Below are 26,607 nucleotides of genomic sequence, written 5' to 3' on the forward strand. Positions count from 1 at the left end.
CGGTTTAACAACGTCAAACACACCTTCGAAGCTGTCACACAATGTCGTGTCTGGTCGATTGTGAGCTAATACACCCGTCTTGTGGATAGCTTTCTAATTCCTCAAGTGATCTTGCAAAATATAAACCAGATTATGGTGAGTCACCCATAATCACTCCAGGCAGCCCCCCTCCCCGAAAAGAAAATCAGGCCCCAATAAAAAGAAATACTGATTACAGCTTTGCAAAAATGGCTTCTCGATTCAAATAATTATCAAGAAATATATTTTCTACAGTTTATCATCAAATACCATTGCTACTCAAACAATATTTGATGGTTTCCAAGTCTTTTCTATAAATAAATATGGTATTTAAAACATGAACAGTTGAATTATGGACTTTTTTTCATATTTCTTTCCATCCAGCAAAACTCACATTCCTTTTTTTATTTTATCCGTTCTTCTTTATTATATCCTATGCTGATTGGTTGAACTTAAATTAGGAGTTGTTAAACTGTGAACAATTCACTGTCATTATGAAATAATAATTCCATAATGGAGCCACGTAGCACAGTGGACAACACTCTCGGGAGAAACTATTCGCATGAACTTAATGTGCGTAGGTTTGATTCACGGTCACTCCTAAAGGCAACAATCTACATTATGTATATGAACTTCAAAGATAATTTCTGGGTCAGTTAGAGTAATTGTAACAATATAATGTTTATTTATACTTAATCAGTACAACTCCATCTGACCAATTAAAGGAAAGTTAAAATATTAATAATTCCATAGTTGGGAATAATTGACTAACTAGTGGATCTTTGGTCTCTTTTCTCCTTCATTTTGAAGGAAACGTTGCGAGGTATAAGAAAGGTCACAACGTGCGTACTAAATATTTGAATTGTCTTTAAACTATTAAATTGGTTGTGAACATTCGTAGCTTGTTAATTATTTCCATTTTTTTTTTGTCTAATGTTCATTCTTTTCAACCGGAATTAAAAATGGTGACTACATTTGAAACGATAGCTATCTTTTTATGTCAAGTTTGATGTATCCTTGGACTATGGATTTTTGACATTAGCAAAGGTTTTAATTACAATGTAGCCACATCATGACATGCAAAATTTGAGTAGGTTGCACTAGAAAGACTCTAAGGAAAGAGTCGACAGGTATATCAATGAGGAAAAAAACTCTTTTGCTTCGAGTGCAATCGCTGTCTAGCTTTTTTGGCGTCATACACGCTTGTCTCCAGCATATTTGCCGTGCAACATACATGTCACCAAGCATTTTCCCCGTCAAAGGTTATAAAATGATGTATTGTAATAATAGATCAACTTAGTATAAAAAGTCTACAAGATTATCGCCCATGAAATTGTGCAACACATGTCTTGATTATTGGCAAAATTTAATTATAATTAATGATTTAAATGTAATATTTCCTAATAATATTATTTAAGTTTAGAGTGTAAAATTCACATAAATATTTAACATTTAAAAAGTACATTCGGTTCTTTTTTAACTTTATATTTATTCAAAAAAAAAAAAAAAAAAAATCACATATATTTTTGTTGCTGGTTTTTTTTGTCTGTCCACTCTTTCCCTTGATTCCTTTAGGTTGGACTAATAAATCAATAAAATCTTGTGTCCAAGCATATGCATTCGTATAGTTGTAAAAAATATTACCTACCGGTATGTTAAAAAAAACCCGGAAAATAACATAGTGACTCCAGCAATTTGAAGAACATTTTAGAGAAGATTAGCTTAGTAGTCATGATGTTTCATTATATTAGCTAGAAGCTCAGCTATGGGATGAACTATATCACTATAAAAATGAAATCAATAAAAGTTGATAATAATATAGATAATTAATGACATGAAATACAAATTGAGGAGAAAAAAAATATTGAAACTAACTTTTCACGCTCTGACTCAATGAGGAGTGAACTAAAAAGCTTTTCATTTTATACCTGCATAGTTGTATTGAACAAAAATATTTAAGGCTAAAGTATAAATGTGCATATATAAAATATCCATTAAGAAAGTATTCATAAACAAGAATGATGCTTAATATAATGATTATAGTTAAGCATATTTCAAGTATAATTACAGGGCGAGGACACAAAAATTAGAAAATTTTAAAAGCCGTTTTCACTTCTACATATTTTTATGGGAAACTTTTGAATCAAAAGTTAATAATTCAACAATTTTCTACACTTTTTATTAAATGTCTTCCTCCATTCTGAATGATGGCTTCATTACGGGAACCAGAGGGTTCATGTCGAGTAAGGACGAAGGCAAGAAGTTTGCTGGCCAGAAGACAGCCATGTTGGCGCTACAGAAATATGGCACCTTTTTGGAACTGTGCGCCCGAAGCCGTCTCGGGTAAACACATAGTTGTCCCTGAGCAATGTTCTCTTTAACCATGGCAAAACCTGACGACCTTGTAGTAGACATCCGAGTTGACTTTCTTGTTGGCCTTGAAGAAGTAGGTCGGCATCTTGCTGCCTTCATACACCACGACGCCGAGGTCCATGACCTGAGCTGGATGTTTGGTCATGAAGGTTCCTTTGAACTGAGCTCTTGATTAAGGCAAGAAGCGATCATTTCACCTGCCAAGAAAAGTGTCCTCTGTGAAGATCTTCTTGTTGGAGATAAACTTGTGAGCGGAGGAGATCGTCCTCCCCCTGCCGTTTTGCTTGTTGCTCGGACATTTTTGATCGCACAAAAACGAAACGAACATCAAATTGTAGCTTTTTGTCAGTTCTTCCAAATAGCACCCATTACAAAATTGTCAAACTTTTAGAACTGAGGCTAAACGGCCTCGTAGAGGATTCTAATTTTTGAGTCCTCACCTTGTATATTAAGGTAATTAATTATACAACTTTCACCCCTTTTTATCTAATCTTCATCTAAAAAAAACATTTACGTATATATCACAATCAGCTAGATGTACTTCTAAAATCGCCTAAAAATTAGCTAGTTTCAACAAAAAAACAGCTTAATAATCGGCTAATTGCTTTTTTTATAAATCTATTATCATATCTTATATGAAGTAGTGTTTTTCAGGATACATTTTATTCCTTAACTTGGTTTTTATTAAATTCATTTGGCTGAATACCCTTTCAACTTCAGTAATGTAATGAACCAAACTCAGAATAGACGCATCCTTGTATATGTATAATTCTACCCAAAATTTTACTTTGTCTTTTATTTCTAGCCATTTGAAATGGGTTATATAGACCATTGAATTAATATTTTTGTGATGTCCTTTCAAGGTATATCTAAAGATTTTAATAAGGGTACTATGGATCTTTTCACGAGACACAATGTGTTTTCAACACTAAACATTGATATTGTTTTTAATACTTTCATATTGTCAGGAAGCTTATTTCTATCCGTAATAAGCATCATCAAAAATTGAGAACATCGATCCCTGATACTCTTATCTCGATCCTCCGACAAGTGATGGGTCATATTAGAGAGGAAATTTTCATCTTATACCCTAATTAAAATTTAGGAACCTCTATTCTTCAATATTATCGATGATAGGATCAGCCATATGCAGATTAGTAGGAAGTATAACTCTATTTACCAAATTTTCAACCAAAAGAGTCAAGTCTTCAAGCAATTTGGTAGGATCATTATCATTGGACTCAAAAATATTGTTGACTCTTTGGACATCATTCAGCAGAAATTTCAAAAATAGAGAATCACCCTGATTATATTCATCACTGTATAAAGTGTGGATCATTTTCGATGTGTAGCAACTTTCCATTCATTTAGTTTAAAGCTTTAGTATAACTAAAATGAGTTTTTAGGTCTAACCATTGGTCACAAACTTGTTGTAAAGTAGAAGCTATAGATAACCATCTTGTCTAGCTAGCTTGTACAAATTTCAAAAGTTCATGTCTATAATTTATTAGTTAAAATAAATTAACTTAAGCCTGCTGTCTTGAGGAAGATCTAGCAAACCAGTTATAAGTTTCACTACTCAGGAATTCTAGATTCCAGTGAATATCCAATAATGCTGGAGTGACTTCTTTTAGTTTTCTGTTGACCCAAAATCAGACAAAAATCGGCTAAACTATTCCAAAAATTAGCTAAAATTTCCAGGCTGGTATATGATATTTTTCCTTGCTAGACAAGTAAAAAATCCGCTAGATCTAGCTGGAAATCAGCTACCCTGGCAACACTGACTGTGAGAGTTAAGCTGTAACCATCTGAAACATTCATTAAATTGTCAAGGTGACCATGTTAATTTTTGCTTTCTTTTATTTTTACATACCGACAGAACATATTTTATTCATACTTGCATATTTGTATAACACATTAATCAGGATAGGGGGGAAATCGGTCCATAACTTGAGATTTGAAAAGTAATACATTTCAGTCTATGGTAAGTATGGACCACAAAATATCGGACCAAGTCGGTTTAGAAAAAAAATGGCCGAAGACCGAACTGAAAAAAACACTAATGTAAATGTTCATAATCGTTTTCTCTCAATGCACACTAGTACTAACTAGTAACTACTAATACGTTTCTTTTTAATCATTCATAATACGCAAGGCGCGAGCGATTATAATTATTGTATAAAATCTCATAAGTTTGTTTTTTTTTGAATTTTTTTGTATATTCCTACTTCGTATCACAAGGACTCTTAAAACGAACCACTACCACCTACAATACAAAAATTATATCCTGTATCTTTATAAATACAACGCCTAATATCATATGGCAGGGATAATAAGCTTTTGATGAACGCTCATTCATTGATTTACCTAACTTAACATGAAAAAGTAAATGTTATCGTTGGTGGTGATGGATGGACATTTGATCCTTTCTCTCTGTACTGTCAATTGTCATCTTCTAGTTGTAGCTGCTGCTATTTTCCCCATCATATAATTATTAGAGTGGAATAAAATAGGAGACTTGAATGCATGTTAAAAAACCCGAATATTATCGTGGCACCACTGACAATTTGAAGGAGAGCAGCTTAGCTGTCCCTGCATTTCATTAGAGTAGCACTATACAGCAGCTATCACCGGAAGGAAACAAATCCCACTCCGTATCTTCCAAGGACATAGGCAGAAGTTATTCCGTTGTCGATCTTCAATTCTACTTTGTGTCCAACACGGAGTTACATTTTTAACTCCCCAACTAATCATCAGCCTTACTCTCCGTCATCCATTAGATATGTCATTTTCTTCAAAAGAGAATAGTATTAAGTAAACGGCTTTGAGAAATAACAGATCATGTTTAGGTTGCTCCCCCAAAAAGTATCGTACTAGTTCTAGGTCATTTTTGTTACAAATGTAATTACTATGTTATTTGAGATGTGAAAATTGTCGAAGTCCTTGGGAGCGTACATTTTAAATAATAGTATATGTTTACAATCTGCAAGATATTATTAGCGAGCTGCACTATAAACTTAAAAGTGATCTCCGTCGGTAAATATTAATTTAATATTGCCTATTAAAGTTACTAACATAGTCTTTTCTTCTTAGTTTACACTCAAGAGGATTTGGAACATTTTTACATCCCTAATTTTATTAAATTGTATGAATGAGGAGGGGCTGAATTATTATGTTTAAATAATATCAATAACAGCTACAAAATCCTCTCTTTGTTGTACCTTGTAGCGTCACACTCTGATTGCCATAAAATATATTACTTTAATTCATTACTGGATTCACTATATCGTATATTTCAAATAGTTATTATCATATTATATTAAATAAAAGATAGATATGACATGTCAGAGATCTCTTAATATTATTATTTTAGCTGCCTCTTCTTAGTTATAATTGCAAATTCTAAGAGCCTTTGTACAAAATAAGAGAAAAAGAATAAGGTGGAGGGAGCTGCTTCTAATTCATTAGTTATATATATATATAACATGAATAATACTTGATAGTTTAATAATAATCATTGAGCCTTAACCTTATGCAAGAGTGCACAAACAAATTAATTCCTAAATGAATGAATTACATACACAATGTGATAAATCCCTTTATTTTATAATATTAAGATTCAAAAGAAAAGTGAAAATTTCAAAGACTTGGTAAATCTTGTACATTAATATACAATTTTTTTTAAATTAAGTTACTTTAGTGAAACAAAAAAAAGCAAAAATGAGGATGACGATCTAGTTTATTTCAAATCATTTATTTTTTGTATTTACAAAAAAAAAAAAAAATGTGTGGCTATTATTGTAGTTTTTGTCGTTTTTCTCTCTTTAAATAAGTAAATTTGGAAAAAATTATATTTACAATAATATTCAGCTTTGACAAAAAATAATTTTATAAGAAATGTGAACCCATGGATATCGTAAGGAAATACTATCAAACTAACATAAAATAATAGGTTTACGACACAGATATTGATTGATCCGAAGCGCTTCAAGAGCCACACATCCACTTGTACTTTGCTTAAGAATAAACTCCTTTTTATCTGACACTTTTTCTTCCTATTTTTAACATCATACATACACATATTATTCACAATTTTCATGATACTTTTTTTTTTTTAAGGTAAGTCAACTATTTATTTAGTCTTAAGATTTTAAAGAGAAGTGGATCTTTATGCAGCAATTATTATTATTAAACATAATTATTATATCATTTATTACTTGGGAAAGCTTATTCATTGCGATTTCAGAATGAAATAAGGCGCCACACCATTTCAAAAATAAAATAAAAAAAGGTTGATTTCAGTCACTGAATGCTTCGATTAGCTCCATTTCTTCATGTTGTATTAGTTGTCTGACTAAATAAATTTAGAATTAAAATAATAGGGTATAACGATACTGTAGTGCACAACACTAAAAAAAAGTAGATTCATGTGGAAGTGCTTAGGATTTCCTTTTTTTCCGATTCTTCTTGTATGAGGAGTAAAGGTAAATTGAACCTAATGAAGAGCCCTTGAGAGTCTTTTATATTTTCTACCACTAGCACGGCCATTTTCGAGAGCCTGAACTTCCCCATTCATGGTATGAGATTTGAGGACATCATTTTCATAGACTTTGACATTTTCTACTCCGTTGTCAACGACTTTCTTGGTAGTAATTTTTTTGCCATTGACGTAGCGAGTCGAAGTGGATGAGCTACAGATATTGGGTGTTCCTCCATAGGAGGTACTAAACGTTTGAATACTGGCGCCGCCGCCCCCTCCCCCGAATGGATCCATATTGGACATGGAGAGTAGACCGCCCATGCCGCCCAACATACCGAAGGGAGACATGAGATCAGAAAAAGCGGAATGAGTTTGAATGATGCCGTGAAGGGGATCGTGTCTGTGATGGTGACGACGATGATGGTGATGATGTTGCTGGTGATGATGTCGCCGGGCGCCACCCATTATATTGAAAGGATCTAAAAGCTCTTCAAAGGGATCCGAGGTGCCGAAAAACTCTCTGAAGACATCGTTGGGATCGCGGAACACAAAGTGAGGAAATCCGAATACCATGTCATTCAAATCCTCTCCTCTGAACTGAGTGCGAGTCTGGGAGTAGCGCGGAGGTGACCCAACCTTACCGTAGGTGTCATACTCACGACGCTTCTGTTCGTTGGAAAGGACTTCGTAGGCTTCCGATATTTCCTTGAACTTCTTCGTGGATACATCTTGGTTCTCAGGGTTTTTGTCAGGGTGCCACTTTAGGGCTAACTTACGGTATGCCTTCTTGATCTCCGCAGCGGAAGATTCCTTTACGACACCCAGGGTGGCATAGTAATCTAACATGATTCCCTGAAAAAAGAGGCGATGATCAAGGTGGATTCGATTGACGTCGTTGCCTTTGTTCCACTCTCAAACAGAAGTGCTCTAGAGATGAGCCAAAGGAAAAAGAAGGAGAGAGAAAGAGAGAGAATAGGAAAAAAATAAAAGAAAAAGATCCATGTAGTGTGTGGACAGTGCAGTGCAGTATGTACTGTACTACAAACAACATAAAAGAGAAAAGGAGGAAGAAAGAGAGTCTGCGCATTCGCTACTCGCTGCTGCTGTTCATTCCCCTGGCTAGCCTTCCAGCAAGCAAACTATCAAACTCACTCCAACTTATCCCAAATACATACGTACATAACACTGACTATCTACTTTTCTTCCTCCTTCTTCATCATAACAAATATGGACTCCTTTTCAAACTTCCTTCTTTCCGTCAGATATGATAACATTAATACGTATGTCAATGTGGTGTGATACGGACGTATGTATCTAGCTCGAGTATACTAAAGCATTATACCTAAAGGCATTAATAGACAACGTTGCATGGGGGTAGTACTTTAACTTGGTGGTGCAATAAGCTCATGAATACATGAAGCATCTAAGCATGGAACAATAATGAATGAGCCTTAGTCTATCCAACGGTAACCAATTAAAACTTGATAGGTTGTCCGCAACTACTATTCCGTACACCCTAGTTATATACAATTTAAGGGCAAAGCATCTTGCATATATTATGTATAAATGAGTAGCTGAAAATAATGCTCGATAATGAATAGGTTCCAATTAACGAATTTCATCTAAGGGGGTATGACGTGTGTATGAGGCTTTTACAGGCATCATTGTGATATATCTAGTCTTATTATGTTTCCGTGCGTACGTAGGAGAGAATAAATGGATGGATCCTTGATGAGAAAGAGAGCTGAAAAGAAGGATGCCAAAGCCACACATATGGGATTTTATTTGTTATGTAAGTGTGTTATATAAGGGAATACCCATTTCAGATATTATACATATTACATAGTACATCCCTTAACACAACTCAATTAGTTATTGTATTATCAATAAAACTAGCTTCTCTTCTGATTATACTGATAATAATTAATAGCTATCAATGTAAATATCACTAGCCAAAACATAGGTCTATCGACTATAATCATTCTTTTTAGCTCTCTCTCCCCTGTAAAATCGTACTCCTACATGGATTAAATATATATACAATAAGGTATGTTCCATGACTCATACAGTTCCTCATCGAATTTACGGATCCAGAAGAGAGAACTGCTCTCAGAAATCTACATTACATACATCTTTATTTAGTCTACTATTTTATCGTATAGATGTAAATCATTTTGAATGAAGTAAAATCTACGTAATTTCTTCTCTAAATGTCAACTAAGAGTCAAATAAATATATATTCAAATTCTATATATAAGATTATATAGTATTATTTGGAGTGATTTTGACTTATAATTTATATATAAATCTTAGTACATAGTATATATTTTGTATTTGGTTTAAACAGAAAGACTTTTTTCATTTATCTTGTTGCTTGAACAAATATACATTTACATAATGTTTTCACTTCATTTCACAAACCTTCATTGTCCCATCTCTCAAAGACTGGAAATAGGTGCTTTAAACCTTGCGATAATGTTCTATAATTCCTTGACACTTTGTTGGATTCTTTTCTTTATAGAACTTTTACATAGATATAATACACATTTGTAGCTTCTAAATTGAACCCCTACTGTATGCATCACTAACAATTTTGTCTTTTTCATGATATTAGTTCATCAAAGCCAAAATTAGTCTAATGTATATGAGACATTGGGGATTTTTTAAGTTAAAAGGGTTGATTATGCAATAAATTATTTATGTAGGTAGGGACTTATCAGATGAGTCAGAAAGAGATATGTACTTTGTTCGATTATTTTTGACCAAGTGGCACGCTTTTAAAATAGAAAAATTACTTCATATTATTAAATGTTTGTTAATTATAATTAAATATCATCTGTTTTCCTATTAAAAAAAGTCGAGGAGAATGATGTAGGTTGACTCCCCAGATAGTTTAAAAGGCTTATACTTATTGTTATTAGTTATTAATATTATTTAAGAGTGTGGCACTCCCATATTTATTTATTTTTCTAACAAAACAAATGCAACCACAAAAGTAACCTTTTTCTCCTCCTATGTAATGAAGGGGAAATTTCAGCTGTTCTTGAACTTTTTCTAAAAAGCGGGTAAATTTAAAAATAAGAATAGAAGAATAAGTAAATCCTTATTTGTGGTTTTGTATTCAGTATTATATTATTTGTAATTCATTCATTCTCATTGGCTGCGAGCAGCTATAAGATGAAGGAAATAAACACAAACACTAATGCGTATCTACCATCGAGAAGGATACAGGGGATGCCTGCTTACCACTGTTTTTGGGTGCAAGAAAAATCCCCGTTATATGAAATCCGCGTTATACGGGGACTAAAGAAATTCTTGTTTATCTCAATATATAGTTTTTTATAATTTATTATCATAATATAAAAAACTGAGATATAAGGGGAATATACTGCACTATAAGGGGATTTAGAATAATTACAAACATCGCGTTATGCAAAATCCGCCATGTATTGAAACCGTGTTATGCGGGGACCCGCTGTATTTCTTCCTTGATTATATCTACCTATCTACTCACTTAATGAATGATTTTGGCAGGAATTAGTCTGATGCAAATCCCCAATTCTACTCCGAGTCCAACAAGGACTTACAATTATATCATCAGTGATACTTTTCGTCTTTAACGCATTAGGGATGATTTTATTAATATATGCTCTCTCTTCAAGAATCAAAGAATAATGAGAATAGATTTGGAAAATAAAAACAACATATGTTCAGGTAGCAACTACAAATAGCCATTATTATATTATTTCCATCTATACTTATAACTTATTAGTAATTCGTAGTGATTGATTTCGGATATATAGTAGAATTGAAAACTCGGTTCTGGTTCTATATAATTAAGAATAACCGTAAAAAGACCGAAAACTTGGTGTTGACCCATAATACCATATATATTCGGATCCAAATCCGAAAAATGTTAAGAACTGTGTTAAAAAAAATCTATATTTATTTGTATGTTATGAAAGACAGCCTCCTCAAGTCTAGTTATGGTAAATAAATTGACCATGTCAATTTCAAAAGGGAACCTAAGAGTAAGAATATAACCGAAAACCGGAAAATATGCAAATTACCAAAATATTTTTTTAAAACTAAAACCGAAACTACTCAGATATAAATTTAGGAGACCAAACCAATCATTATTAATTCGATTGATTAATTAAAGTCAATCAAATACCCTGTTGCGGTCATTTCAACAAAATATCATAGGAGGGACAGAGGACTAACTCTAGTACTTTAGTCAAGTCGTACTTGCTAGTTAATAGAGTTTTCCATGCGTGAATTTATTTTAAATAATATGTATACTACTTGATCAATAATACAAGTAAATAATTGATATACCTAAATGAACCTGTGAAATATTTGCTAATATGGGAGGAAGTCTTTTTTTAATACTTAAAATACCGTTTCTCAATTGAGACGGAGTAATAATCGTAATAATTGTTTCCGTAAAGTAACATGTGAATTTATTTATATTTAGGCATTTAAAGAGATCTAGATCCATACTAAGAGTGTAGTAGATGGCGTTTTATATACACAGCTGTTAGATAATTAATGTATGTACTTGATATTTATTGAATTACCTAGCAATATTTTAAAATAGAAAAATAAATTGATTCCTAATAAAAATGATTTTACACACACAACCTGAGGCCTTTTGTGCGAGCCAAATAAAACCCTGGATTTGTGAATCGATATATAATACGGAAATTTACACAATACATTCACCTTTTATCTACATATAATAGGAATAACAATTTAATTTTAGAAGAAGAAATATATATATTTCTTGTACAATATATACAATATATTTTGTTGTCAGCTGTCGATGTGTTTACTTCTTTACTCCTAATGAGTGTTTTAAATGCAGAATGGTTTAATTATAATTAGCTTATTTTAAGCTCTTAACATTAATTAAATAGTTTTTCCATAGTTGGAAAGAATTGGCTATCTACCGACTGATTTTGGGCCTTTTCTCCAGCTTATTTTCGGAAGAAAGGTTGCGTGGTATAATAAAGGCAACAGCGTAATAAGTATTACGTTCGTTGCATATTCATATTGCTTATACTTAATGCACATACATACATTCAAAGGTCTTTCGAACATTCTCAAATGTTCTAGATTCAATAACAAATTACGTATAATATATTTACATCATTTTATTCGTTCGATTGTATCAGTATAACGTATACATGACAGTTATATTAGTTATAAGTTAGTTATAATCTGCAAGGGATGGACTGGAGGGGCTGTAGCCCCCTCAAATGAAGGAATTTTGGCTTTTTACTAGAAAATTTAATATTTGAAATTTAATTTTTCAATTTTTTTTCCAAAAAATTTACTTGTACAATTTTTTTTTTTCTGAAAAAAGTGGACAGATATGAAAAGCATTATTCCAACCCTAAATTAAATGATAATTAAGTCATTGGTCACTCTTTCGGCCAATGTTGGGTTTATGCCTCTTTCCCCTTGGAATATATATCCAGGTATGTTTCAAATATTCTGAAAACTCTTTTAGTAGTTCATCCTTTTCTTCATCGATTGTGTTCATAAATTTATACATTTTGAACTTTATTCGTAGTTACAAATGCTAGATCATGAAATTGCTTTATGATGAGTCATTTTGTATCTTCCGTGTAGCAGGCTGGAAGTACAAGGTTTTTAATTTGTGGCCATATCCATCTTCAATAATGAAATAAACTTCCCAAAAATTTAGCTTCCGAAAAAACTGTATAAATTTGATTCATTAAAAAATCGTTCAAAATTGATCCTAAGCTGTGACTCATTTTCTGAAATTGCTACCTTGGAGTAATTTTTCCCTTGTTCATTATTTTTTTTCAGAAACTCAAGTATCCCCTTAAATTCTTAAACACTTTCCTGAGTTACAATTATTGGTGGCATGTTCTTTTCTACAAAAAAAAGTACTTGTACTTGTCAAATATGACATTGATATGCTGGGTAAGGCAGCCAAACGTGGACTCAAGAGATGGATTTAGAAATACATCAATAATTTTGTACTTTCAATAACATGTAGGTAAAAAAATAATATTTACAAAACACGTAGACAAGGGTTTTTGCAAAACTTTTTTCACTCAATATGGCCTCCTTCATTATTAATCACAGCCTATACACGTCCATGAAGGCAATGCAGGAGTTAATTAAAAACTCCTCTTATAAATTGTCCCATGCAGCCACTACGGAGTATTTCAGTGAGTCCACATTTGTGTGTGAAGTCCTGTTGGTTTCCCTCTCCGAAGTTCCCATATAGAAAAGTCCTGTGGGTTCAAATCTTGTGAGGAAGGGGGGCATACCTCTTTGGACTTTAATCGAGCCATGATATCTACGCATAACTATTGGAGGTTGGCGGACGTGTGAGAGGGGGCACCGTTCTGAGTCCACACGTAGTTACCCACTGGGTAGTTGATGTTCAGCTAGGGCAAGATGGTTTAATCACCTTATAATAAGTCTCCTGGCGGATTTTCTGTGCAGCCTTGAAAAAGAACGGAGGTATCTTCTTTCGATCAGAGGCCACAACACCAAGAAAAATTGTTTAGGCCGGATATTTGGTGTGGTTAACCCCTTGGATCCTTTCTTTGTTTTCACAAATTTCTGAGAAATTTTTACAATTGACCCATTTGCCTTGATCCTTGTGAGGATTTTCTTGCACCTCTCGAGCCTTCTGGGTTTCATGTCCTCTGTCAAAAGGCGGCGTGGGGTCCTTGTGAAAGAAACTAACCCCAAGTTTGCCTTTATTGCCCTTTTGATGGTTCTAGGAGTCACAGGGAAGTCGTTGGTCAGGCGATTCATCGACTTAGTGGGATCTTCCTTTATATTATTCTCTAAGCATAACAGGAATTTCGTATCCTTCTTTAAATTATGTTTTCCACTTCCTGACATCCTGGAGAGGTCTTCTCCATGTTTTTATTTTGGACAACTTAAAAACCAGGCTTCTAGAACACTAAACAATTTCCGTAATCTTCATCACATCAACTCCAGCATCTAGGAGATCTGATATGCGCTGCCTTTTTGGTTAATGTTCGCTCATGATGATGAAATGACTAAATGATTAGTATAACTTATTTATGTAAAATAGACAGCAGAAACAGAATATCAAAAATAATCCCTAAACTTTTTCCTAGTAATGATAAAATGAACATTAATTGACAGTCCACGTTTTGCTGCCCTATCCTCTATAGTAGGAGGAAGCAATTAAGAAAAAAAAAGATAAAATTTATTTTTTTCTTACAAATATACAATTTAATAAAAATAATAGAAAATATAGAGAGAGATGACAAATTTTCTAACCCTGTAGTTTAGGGATTTAAACCTAATCCCAGTTAAAATCAAGCAAGTTTCAAGTTTTCATTTAAAAACCATAAGGTGGAATTACTGATGTTGTAATTAATTGATACCTTCACCCCCATTATAATAGTATCCCTTGTATTTTTGGTATTTAATAATATTGCAGGAGTGCGGGTTTAAAACTGAACACTCTTTTGAATTTTACGCCATGGACATATTTGTGATTTTATTGAGTTGAAACTAGTTTATACTTCGAGGCTAGGGTCTTGATTAGTTATAAACAAAACTCCAGCAAAATCTAAATAGCAACAGTGAAACAACAACCGATAATATGGAGAGACATCGAGTCGCAATTTTGGAACTTTCCGCGCGGGGAAAAACTCCCACTGAAATTGCCAAGGTTCTGAACTGCAGCCGCACTACCGTTTACAGCGTGGTAGCCAAATGGACTCCTGAGGCGACCACAAGATCTAAGTCAAGGCCTCGAAGGTCGGACGATATGGTTGCTCCCGTGAAAAAGTCTGTCGAGGACAAGAGAGGCAAGGTCGCCGTCAGCAGCCTCTCCAGGGAGTTCAACGTCAGTAGAAGGACCATGGACCAGCTAGTTAAGAAAGATCTTGGCCTTAAGGTCTACAAGAGAACCCCTCGTCAAGCCCTCAAGCCTGTAGACAAGGAAAAACGCCTCGCCAGGTCGAAGATTCTTCTCAGCAAACTTAAGAAAAAGCCAGCCGATGTCTGATTGTTCGCCGCTTGACTTCGCAGTGTTTGGGCGTTTAAAGGGGATGTTGTCGATGTTGTCGGGAGTCCAGTACAAGTCCAAGGGCCAGCTGAAGTCTCCCCTCAAGAATACCTGAGCCAACCTCGACCAGAGCTTCATCGCCAAGTCATGCAACAAGTTCCGGTACAGACTGGAGTTAGTAGTGGAGAACATGGGGGGTTCATATGAAATAGACATGTGTCTAAGACTCTCATCTTTCATGTTAAATAAATTAATTGGTCGACCACTTTAAAAATTACAGAATTATTTAACTATTTTTTTAAATTTCAGACGCGCACACATGTAAAAAAATACAAAAATTAACTTGTTTACACTGACAATAAATAATGTTTTAGAGGAGAGCAGATTAGCTGTCATGACGTTACATTAGATTAGTTGCTAGGAGCAGAGAAAGGAAATAAACACAAAGTCCACTCAGTATCAAGCAAGGACATGTGTAGGAATAAATTACTCCGTTTTTTATGCTAAATACTACTCTGACTCCAACACAGGGGTACCCGTTTAATTCCCAACAAATCATCATAATAGTTACATTCATGAGCATATACACTCCTGGTTATACTTTTTACTTATATGTTTTATCCTCAAGAACCAATGAATAAGGGCGGGTTCACTGAAGTCCTTACGCACTCACTAAGCACGCATAATTTCTCCCTTTTAATTATTATTATTATTGGATTTCATTTCATAAAGTATTTTTGAAAATAAAAAAGTTACTGAATAATAATTATAAAAAAAAGTAAGAAGAAGTACGTGCTAAATTGTGTGTAAGGACTTTAGTGAACCAACCTTTATAATGACAGCTTTAGACTAAAAAACACTATTCAGTTTGCCATTAGCATAAAAAACTCACTTTCTAAAAAAGCATGTTTGGCAACGGCTCTGGGCACATCCTCTCCCCCGTTCCCTTTGCTAACTGGAGCTATGATGAAAGCATCCTAAATTTAAGTTTTTTATATGTATGGCGATAACATAAAAGCATACTTTTATGTTAAAATACTTTTTTTCTTTTCAATATTGCGACAGTATGATAAACGTATCTGTTGATATAATTACTATAATTTATATTAATTCAAAAAAGGGATAAAGTTCTTAGGAGCCGCGGTTTTTAAGATTAACTGAACTTGATAAAAAAAGGTTATCTCGTAACACTGATAATAAAAGATACTAAGACGTTGTGAAGTTAAATTTATTTTTAAAGAATAGTGTTTAAGTTTCAATTCACGTTGCAAGAATAACGCGGGGAAAAAAGAAAGGGATTAGCTGGTTAAGAACAAGATTCACCGACTGAAATTGATTATATTGCTGATATCAAAATTCAATTTAAAGTTCAAATACCGCACGATCAAATTCACTGAACTTGTATTTAATATGTTCATGTAAAAATTGAAACAAATATCAATCATATTAATAACTTGTTGGACAGTTTTTTAGTGGTTTAATATTGTATTTGACTCTTTAAAAATCCTCTTCGGGGTTTCATTGAAGTTAAAAACTTATAATACAGTTTTCTTTGTTTCATCAAAAAAATCCCAGCTTACTTTTATGTTATTGCCACACAATATATGCTACTATTAAGCTTTAAATCAATGTTTTGACGAATCTTATTCAATTTTGAATCTTTTAACTTCGAGTCTAAATATTTTGCTTAAGGCTACTAGTATAGGTGTGATTTGAATCAAAATTATGGGTATGAATGTGTACCTTTATTACTTGCTCTAACATGTGATTTGTAGTCCCACCAAGACTGAACCACCATGCAGAATATGCATTACTGCTACAGACATGCTTCAACATTTAAATTAATATTTCTACTCTTTCCTTTTCATCCTAAAAAGGTTATTTTTCCCTGCAATTTTCTATCCCTATGCATCGATAGTGTTGTATAAATATATATTTAAAATATATATATGAGCCTAACATGTGCAATATTTTTTTCAAGGTGGTGATCAGAAGAGTGTTTTATATTTTACAATGTTGACCAGATATTCCAATTGAAATCTACATAAGTTAAGAGGTCACTTATATTTTTTTAAAGACATAATCACTTAAAAGTTTCCCATAACTATTTATTTGGGTTCTAGGATGTTACGTCACGGGTAGTTTCGCCCTGGGAAGTTTCGCCCTCATACATATATTATAGCATAAATGTTTCTTCTACATATAATTTAAGATTACAAATTAGTCTCCCCCAATTGAAATCATTTGTAATACATTTTGCATTCAGTATTGTAAAATGAGTTCATTTAATTAAATTTTGATATATTTTTAAATAGAACATATTAAACGGTTCGAGTTCATTTTAACAAGAAACGACAATTATTTCATATTCATTACTCAAGTGCCATAATTTCATGATTAAGACTTCAATTTGAAATAAAGGAAGACCTTAAATATATTTGGAAGATACATTTATGTTATTATATATGTATCAGAGCGAAACTTCCCAAGGCGAAACTGCACAGGGCGTAACTTACGATCACGATTTATTTGTTTTATATTGCGGAATATCAATGCTTTGCTGACAAAACATTCGAGAAAAGAGATTATTATATTATCTTTAAGAGTCTAAGATCCTATTTCACTTGTTTTCCAATGACAAAATAGACTCATATGTAATAAAGAAATCAGAAGTGAGCTTGAAGACTTCTGGTTATATAATTATCCATATAAATATATTGGACATCACAAACTCTACTTTATAAATGGAATTGATATGAGTGATTTCTTTATTTCAGGACCTTGAAGGACTCATATTTATGAAAGTTTTTTTAGAGTAGGAGAATAATGATAGTTGACTTAACGAGGATTGAGTCTTTCAGCCGATTATAGTATCTTTTTCTAAAACTCCTTAATTTTTATAGAAGTATACGATGATTCCTTACAAGATCTGTAGGAATAGATGTATTCTCGAGCATAAAGGCGATGATTCAAGTGGTCAGAAGCCACTATCAAAGATCTTGCTGTAAAGGGACATCTGTAAACCAACGATCCCTCCATTAAAGGAGATGAGATCCCCTGTGTGAGGCACAAAGGGGCAAAATACCGTAATATTGGGAATTTTTACTAGAATCGCATAGGAATCAGCATCTGGAGTACTAATTCCACCTATCAACCCTCAGAACACTGAATATGAGAAAAGAAGTAGAAACCTAACCTGTTGACAAAAAAATACTGTGTATATTTTTGAGGTATTAAGATACCAACCGTGTTCTCTCACGGTTGCTTGTGGCTGATCTAATAAAAAGTGATGACATCTAAGCTACACTGCTCCCAAACATTCTTTAAATTGTCAGCTTTACCATTTAAATTTTCGGTTTCGCTTATTTTTACATAATATTCATATTTTACGCAAATCAAATTATCAAAACATAAGGTACAATGAATACTCATTAAGCTTTTGCTACTTCGATGCAGAGCTAATTAATGCTTGTCATTTTATTTCATGAATAAGTTGTCCTTGAAACATATTTAAAGAGGAATAAACACAATATCTGTATTGTTTAAGACGATATACAATTATTTCCATATGTGTAAGGATTGATCCTCAAGTCAAGTGAGTCCTTAATTGGCATTTTTTTAAATGTAAGTAATACATCGATTTAACCTTCAAACAAATTGACAAGTTAATAGAAGGTCAGAACTAAAGACACGTCTTACTCTCTTTAATTAATGAAAATCGGAATGAGAACAATTCTAGCCATTTAATCAGTCTACAATTTAATGTAATAGTTTGGTGAATTAAGGGAATAAAGTATTGAGATCCACATAATTTTTAAATTGAACTTTAAATTAGAGATGTCATCAACAATCCCTATCTAGTTTTGTTTTAATTGCTTCAATGTAAGTGTTAAACTTAATATAAACACAATATGATGGGTAATCAAAAAAATAAACCAAATCCTTGAATCAAAAGTCAATTCATAATGCATCATTCTTCAACATTGACCTAGTTCAAACGGAATCATTTATTAAGATAAAGAGGAATTCTTACTAATGTATGACATTTTAATAACGTATTTAAGATGTATGTTAATGATTATCATGTCGCTGCATTTCTTTTGATTTTAGGCTATCACTAGTCTTTGTGGGATGTGAAAATTGTGGAAATCCTCGTGAACAAACAATTAAAAAAGGGATGAAAAAGTATAAGTTGTTAATCTGCAAGTTCTCTTATTATATTCATTACTAGTGGTAGTACCTGGCATTGCCGAAAGTTATTAGGCATCGACAAACATAGAAATTTTGCTTTTATAATAATCAGTGTTACTCTCTGTTTTTTATGAGTACGCTCACACGCAACTATTCAATACTTAAATCCAAGGTTGTGCCCTTATCAGTCTAGCAGTTCATGCTGTTCCGATTCTTGAACTGTAACCCACAATGTCGAATCGGTACCGTAATACATTGCTGTCGGTCTCGGTTCTTGTGCTTCTATTTCTATACAGAATATATAAAGAAAATCCAATAAATACTATATAAAATAAATGAGCTTTAATCTATAAGTCAATTTTCTGAGTTTTTTTCTCCAATTGCAGCGCTTTCCAATTATTTTTTTTTACGTAGCCACGATGATACAGTTATATATTAGTTCCAAATAGGTAAAGGCTTCTTATGGATCAGAAAAAGTGGTTTTAGGCACCAGACAGTGTACATAGAAGAGGGAAAGGGTAGGGTATATTTTGGATCCAGGTCCGTTGCTAAGCTTGTACGGTCCTATAATATGATAACTATAATATTTCTTAAGCCAGGGTTTACTATGCCAAGGCCCCTTTGTACGTAGCATGTGTACTATGTATGTGCAGACTCAATGCTATCCTCAATTCTCCATCTTCCTGCGCCCTCCTCCCCCCTAGCATCCCCTCATGGCCCCCACTTTGAAAACCATTGTGTTAAGCAACCTTAATTTTCGGGTACCCTTTCTGGAACTTGAGACACTACGTATTCTCCGTATCAGGTAGCTGCAGCCCTGTTTGTATCAAATGTAATTTCCTGGGCCTAAATTTCTAGCGAAAGTACCTGTTACCAAACTGAGCCTGTATAAAAAAGAACATGGATGGATCGGAACCATTGAAATGAAAGAACCGAGATCGGGACCGATAGCGCAGCTGAACCTGAATTGGGTACAACGTTGCAAAATAAATTAATATGTTTGATGACTTATGAGTACTTAGTCTTTAGAATATTCACTGATAAAAACAAACAAAATTCATTTTAACTAAAAGGCTCAAGGAAAGAGTGGACAATCGTTAGAAGAAGAACATGTTTTTTTCCTTTTCGTTGCTGATTAGCTTAAAATTGTCCACTATCATAATATCTATTTAGTGGGTTTTGGATGTTTTTATTTACTATTTTGTGGCCTTAACTTAATTATTTGTTATAATTAGCTAATAATTGCAATACATTTTTCATAATGGTAATGTCAAATGTAAGTAAAACTATTTATTTGTGGGAATATATCTCATGTAAAAAACGTTCATTTCCCAAGAGGAATCCACATATTTCGTCTCCTTGCAAAGTCTTCTTGTTTCTTCAAAAAGAGCTCTTAGTTTTGAATGGTTCTCATCATCATTTAGATGGGGATGTCAAAGAAGTTCAGCCATCGGAATCCGTCTCTTTTGTGACAAAGGACAGACTCACGAAGATTAAGGAAGAGCTCACATCATTTTAGATCTGGATCTTTCAAGAGAATATGAATATATAGTCCATGAATTAATCCTTGACAAGTAGAAATGGATGATTAACTTAAATATAGTTATTAGCATAACAGTAATTTGGAGGATCTTTGAGGAAAGAGACCAACACTTCTTCCCATGAAAGTCAACATAAATTTTATTTAAGAATGATTACTTTGTAGCACCTAAAATAAGGGTTAGGATAATAATAGACAAACATCTACGTAGGTTACTATATATATATTTCTGGCATAATAATGAAAATGCGAATATTTATCCTCAAAAATGGTTTTATTATTTTTCAAAGTATTCTCGAGTAGATTTATACATTTTTGCATGCACTCAAACCAATTGTAGAAACTCTTTCCCCTCTGATTGAGACACCTCAAAAATATGTTTTTTAAACGCTTCAACAGCATCTTTTGGCGACAAAAATCGTTGACCACGCATTTTTTTCTTGATGTGCGTGAATAAAAATAAGTCATTGGATGCCAAGACAGGGCTATACGGTGGATGACCCATCAATTCAACGTTTTGCCTCGTCAAAAAGGCACTGGTTTGAGCAGATATGTGATATTTCGCATTGTCATGCTGAACAATGATTCGTCTTCTCTTGTTCGTTTTTCGAATTTCTCCGAAGACTTCAGGCAAACCAATTGTGATGTACCACTCAGAATTGACTGACATACGATGCTCAAGTGAAATAGTCGCCACATGCCAGTTTTGCCGAAGAAATAGGTGACCATTTGCTTCAAAGTGCTTCTTCCACGAACAACTTTCATTAGATTAAGCTCGTCTTCGAAGACCCACACGGTCGATTGTTGTTTTGTTTCGGACTCATACGCATAAATCCATGATTCGTTACCTGTGACGAGTTTATAAACGTCTTTTGAAGCAACGCGAGCATATGTTTTCAACATTTATTTGCAGCAATCGTCACGAGCCTTCTTTTCAGTGATTGTCAAATTGTGTGGGATCCAACGAGAACAAAACTTTTTTACGGCCAGGTGTACATGCAATATCGAATGTGGAATGCTGGAGGAAGAAATGACCAAGGAGGCCTCTATCTCACGGTACGTCACATGACGATCTTGCATTATCATTTCACGAACGGCATCAATATTTTCTAGCACAAAGGCTGTTTTTGAACGCCCTTTACGGAATTCGTCTTTGAGCGAGCGTCGGCCAAGATTAAATTCATTAAACCAGTTTTTACAGTGCTATATGATGGTGTTTCATCGCCAGACAAAGATTCAAGTTCATCAATGCACTCTTGTTGTGTGAATCCAAGTCGAAAGTTGTGAAAAATGGTCGTACGAATAAGTTCACGACTTAATTCAATTTTTTTACAAAATAATTTTTTCAAGTCACGGTAAACAACACAAATGATGGTCGTACGTCAAAACATTATGCTACAAAAATGTCAAACTTACCAAAGGAAATCTTAAATTGCACCTGGCAAGACTTAGTGTAGCCTAGGCCAGAAATATATATAGCAGCCTATGTATCAAGACTTTATCTTTATACAATTTATAAAAATATAAATACTATCTTTATTAGAGCCCTCTGTTCTCTTGTGTAATGGAAAGAAATATCGATGTTCTAATAATTTGTCTTTAAATTCATTAAGTTAAATAAATATTTATTATAAAATCCATGGCTTATGGATAATTTCGAATTAGTTGATTTAAATCTATTCGATCACTTGTTTGAATATTAAAGTATTAGCAGGGTTAATGAGGATCCCAAAAGTTATTCAAATATTTGATTAGAAATTTATAGGACCATTTTTGAACCTAAAATTGAGAGGGACAATGATAATTTAAATGGTTATAATCTTTAACTAATTATCAACATAATTGTCCTTATCTCAAAAATACAGATAATTGTTTATTCATATTCAAATTGTCCACTTTCCATCTATATTATAGTGCTCTCTGTATGGGTAGCTGTTGGTGTTGATTTTACATGCACACGTTAATTATTTTAGTTAGTTATTATATTAACTACATTATTATTTTTGAGACCAAAAATATTAAAATAGTTTAAATCAGGGAGCACTATATACAGCGAAACCTGTATATACGTTCAATGCTATATGCACACACCTTCAATATTTCATTAATACGCCTATATTTTTATTTTTAGATCAAAATATGCTTTAAAAAATCATCATAGAGCACTATATATAGAACCCGGTGACTCGTTTTCATATATACATACATTAATACAGACTTTGCTTAATAAATATGAATTTACCCCTATTTTCAACATTAACACGGATTAGCGAGCAAGTAGCAAGTTATTGTTTTTATAGTGATCTCTATCAGCATATACATGGTTATTCAAAAGCTTTAAACCTCTCATTGTACATCGTAATTATTTTGGTACCAAATCAATCAATCATAAATATGATTGGCTGTCATTGATAAGAGATTCAATCCTCATCAAAAGGTATAAAAAGAGTCAAACAATTTTTACTCCCTCAGTGCACCAGTTACGGAATGAAGTCGAAGTTTTTCTTAACCTTGGAAAACCACCAATTCAAATTTATCGAATACTATTTGGAAAAATAAGCTTAAATTCGATTAAATATACAATTAAGAAACCCGCAAGACTAGAAGTGTCAATGATAGGCTAAGATCCGGTCATCCCAGCACTGTACGAAGTCGGAAGAACATCGAGATTGATGTCCAAAATGGGCGATGAAATAGGAATTTCAACGTCGTAGAATTGCCTGTGAGGATTTGAAGATGATCCCCTACAAGTTGTGGTACCGTCTAAATAACAATGCTAGTATCAGAGCGAAGAGAGTCGAACGTTGTCGAGAATTGTTAGAAGTTTGTACGATGAGGACAAAAATTGTTTTCAGCGATGAAAAAAAGTAGGATTTGAACCAAAAATTAATAAGAACAAACGATCAGATTTGGTCCATGTCCAATGTTTTGTCCTTGGACGATATAACCATAACTGTTCATACCAACTGCCAATCTCTTATGATCTGGGCCGGAGTTTTGAGCTCCGGAGACAAATTACCTTTAGTTTTATTGGCGAAGGTATCCGTATGAACCATGATGATTACGTCTAAAGAATTTTAGAACGTGTGGTGCTTCTCTGGTTTGAAAGTAACCCCTTGTTCTTTGTCCAGTAAGATGGGGCTCCCATACGCACCGTGCACCGAACCCAAGATTGGAACAGCTAATTCAATTTTGGGACAAATTAATTTGGCCACCTTCATGTACAGATGCAAATCCCTAACCTGATAATGATTGATCCACTTTTAAAGGAAATGTTACTTTTTTAACAAAAAATACTCTTAAATATTATCATCTTTTCCTTTAATGGACTTTGAAGTTGGAGAATTCATACCAAGAATTATAATTAAGGTTTTAAATCCTAAGCATTTTTTATCTTGCGAGAGTTGTTTTTAGTGACAACTAGAACCGTGTTTTTTATTTGCTAAAATCTCTTAGCATAATTATCTCAATCTTAAATGGATAACATCTAGGGATAAAGTGTAAACTCGACACAAGCGTATGTGCTCATCATTGACAGAGAGTAACTCTGATGGTTTGTGCAAGTCCCTGTTGGACTTAGAGTCGAATTGAGGATCGACAACGCAGTAATTCCCCTCTATTTCCTTACATAATAAAGAGTGGGACATTTTGTATAGATTTTTGAAAAGATTTTAGAGTTTCAATCATGGCAATGATATTATAAAATTAACAAATTTGCTGATGGAATGAATGTTTACGAGATTGCATTAATGTAACCATGCTAAAACTAAAATAATATTTCGTGAACTGAAATGATAACATTATAGTCAAATATTATATGAGTTATAATACTCTATAAAATGGAGTATTAAAACCCTCATAACAAGAATGATTTATCTCGTATCAAATTTGAATAATATTTATTTTATCATTGAAAAATATTAATGTTGTAACTCAGTGGCCGGCATTACCTTACTCCTAATTGATATTGAAAAAATAAAATGTGTTTCTCAATATAAAGCTTTTCATTGATGATGACTCAGTTGAGGCCTCTAAACACGATGCTTTTACTGAAAAGGTATAAATTAGTAAATATACATACGAATTTATTTGTAAGTACATATGTGGTGCGTCAACATAACAACAACTTTGAACAAAAATCAAAAAGTAGAATCACTTCTTTTATTTCATGTACAGACCAATAGTTTGTAGACATATTTGAGTCCATTGTAGGATTTGTATTTTAATTTTTGGGATATAAGTTATGATATGCCAGAACTTAGCTATATTTTACAACCTTTATTTGATTTTTGAGACATTTATTGTCCCCGTTTTGCCCTTACATTAATATGCTTAGAATATATGTAACTTTAAAAAAATCTCTAATGTGAGAGGATAATCCAAATAATTATGGTCCTGTATTTGTATAATATTATTTATTATTCAATGCTACGGTCTTACCTCACTCACATAAAAATTTACGATGTATTTTGTTGTCAGCTGTCGATTTTTCTACTTCTTTCCCCCTTATTAGTGTTTGAAGACAGCGTTAACTCATTAGTACAAAAATACTCCAGGTATTTTGTTGTAAGCTATCGGTTTCCTCGTCTCACTTGATACGTTATGGTTATTTCATAATTTATTATTTTTAACTTATCTAGATACACGGAGTAATCCTACATTGTTACATAGTATTACAATAATTTAAGTCTGTGTCTGATTTCCGTTCATTCCACTAGGAAAAACAGTGATAAAAACTTCAAAAACGGATACAGATACAAACTTTAGTCATAAAATAAAAGTTTTACAAAATTCTGAGTTACGTACGTAAGGCTATGTTTCATTTTGATCAGACCAGATTCCTGGGCTTTGGAGGGTAAGTCTGTTTTTTTTACTAATAAGTTGTATTTTTTCATAAAACAAGATCGATTCCCTGTGTCCAAAATTTACTTTTAGGTATGGGTATTAAGGTTTTTCATGCATCCTCCTCATCTACTCCGAGTTTTGGGATATTAAGAATCCTTATTTGAGCTCTTAAATGAAGGACATTTGTGTAATGTATTAGTGTTTCCTTCCCCATTGTTCTTCTTCTCTCCTCTTAATTTCTTGTATATATATATGTATTTAAAGTACAGTGTTTTACCTAGTATAAATAGTCTTGTATTTTATGTAATTATTAGAGTAGGTTTTTGTATTAATGAGAATACAGATGTTCTTATAAATAACCGTTGTATTATTCCTCCACGCCTTTCCTTCTCATCACTTCTCTCGGTCGTCCTGGATCTCTCCACCTTATAAATAGTTTGTGACTCCTCAACCTCGTCAAGACACAACAATTTGCCTCCTGGACTAGGCTTTCATCAAACATCTTCATCAATGCTCCTTTATTTCAAAGAGTTGGAGTCCTCAATCCTTTTCCTCTGGGTCTGTCACAATAATTTACATTCTTGATTTCTACAATTTGACAAGATTTTCATTATGTTATAGACATTCAAGTCCATTGATGATCTTTCACGTCGTAGTAAAGCATATGAAGCTAAGTCTCGGTTTCTCAAGAGGATCACTTTTTGAACAAAAAAGACTGTCTAATTTCACTCAAATCCACTAGGGAAATGAAATTTATTTATTATTAACTCTTTAGCCTTGCCATCATCAATTCTATCATTTAATCCAAGACCAAATATAGTCAATCTATATGTATTGTAATTAGTAATGTCTGCCATTTGTTAGGATGGCTATCAATTATCATAAGCCTTCTTCATCAATTAGAAGATACTAGATAGAGACTCCTTGGTGAATGTGTGGAATTGAATCTAACAAAAGATCGTGTTACTTCGTTACTCCCACCACTAAAGAACAAGTCATTGTGATGAAGTGGAACATAATTACATATAGTGATCGTTAACAATTAGCCTTGATACCGGCTATGTACAAGGATTTATTGCAGAAAAAAACCCCACCACTTTTTGTGATTAAATGTAGTTCAAA

At 33.2% G+C, this 26,607-nt stretch overlaps 1 protein-coding gene across 1 annotated transcript; it reads right to left on the reverse strand.

The window, feature by feature from the left end:
* Positions 1–5,664: 5,664 nt before the first annotated feature.
* mrj (DnaJ heat shock protein family (Hsp40) member B6 mrj) lies at positions 5,665–10,425 on the reverse strand. Its single transcript, XM_071888311.1, has one exon. The coding sequence runs from the start codon at positions 7,715–7,717 to the stop codon at positions 6,887–6,889; it is 831 nt and encodes a 276-aa protein (XP_071744412.1). The 5' UTR covers positions 7,718–10,425; the 3' UTR covers positions 5,665–6,886.
* Positions 10,426–26,607: the final 16,182 nt, after the last annotated feature.

This window comes from Lepeophtheirus salmonis, chromosome 5, assembly GCF_016086655.4.
Source record: "Lepeophtheirus salmonis chromosome 5, UVic_Lsal_1.4, whole genome shotgun sequence".
Classification (NCBI taxonomy): domain Eukaryota; kingdom Metazoa; phylum Arthropoda; class Copepoda; order Siphonostomatoida; family Caligidae; genus Lepeophtheirus; species Lepeophtheirus salmonis.

What these genes read in the sequence shown, in the direction of transcription:
- mrj (XM_071888311.1), bottom strand. Translation starts at nt 7,717, where the DNA reads ATGTTAGATTACTATGCCACCCTGGGTGTCGTAAAGGAATCTTCCGCT.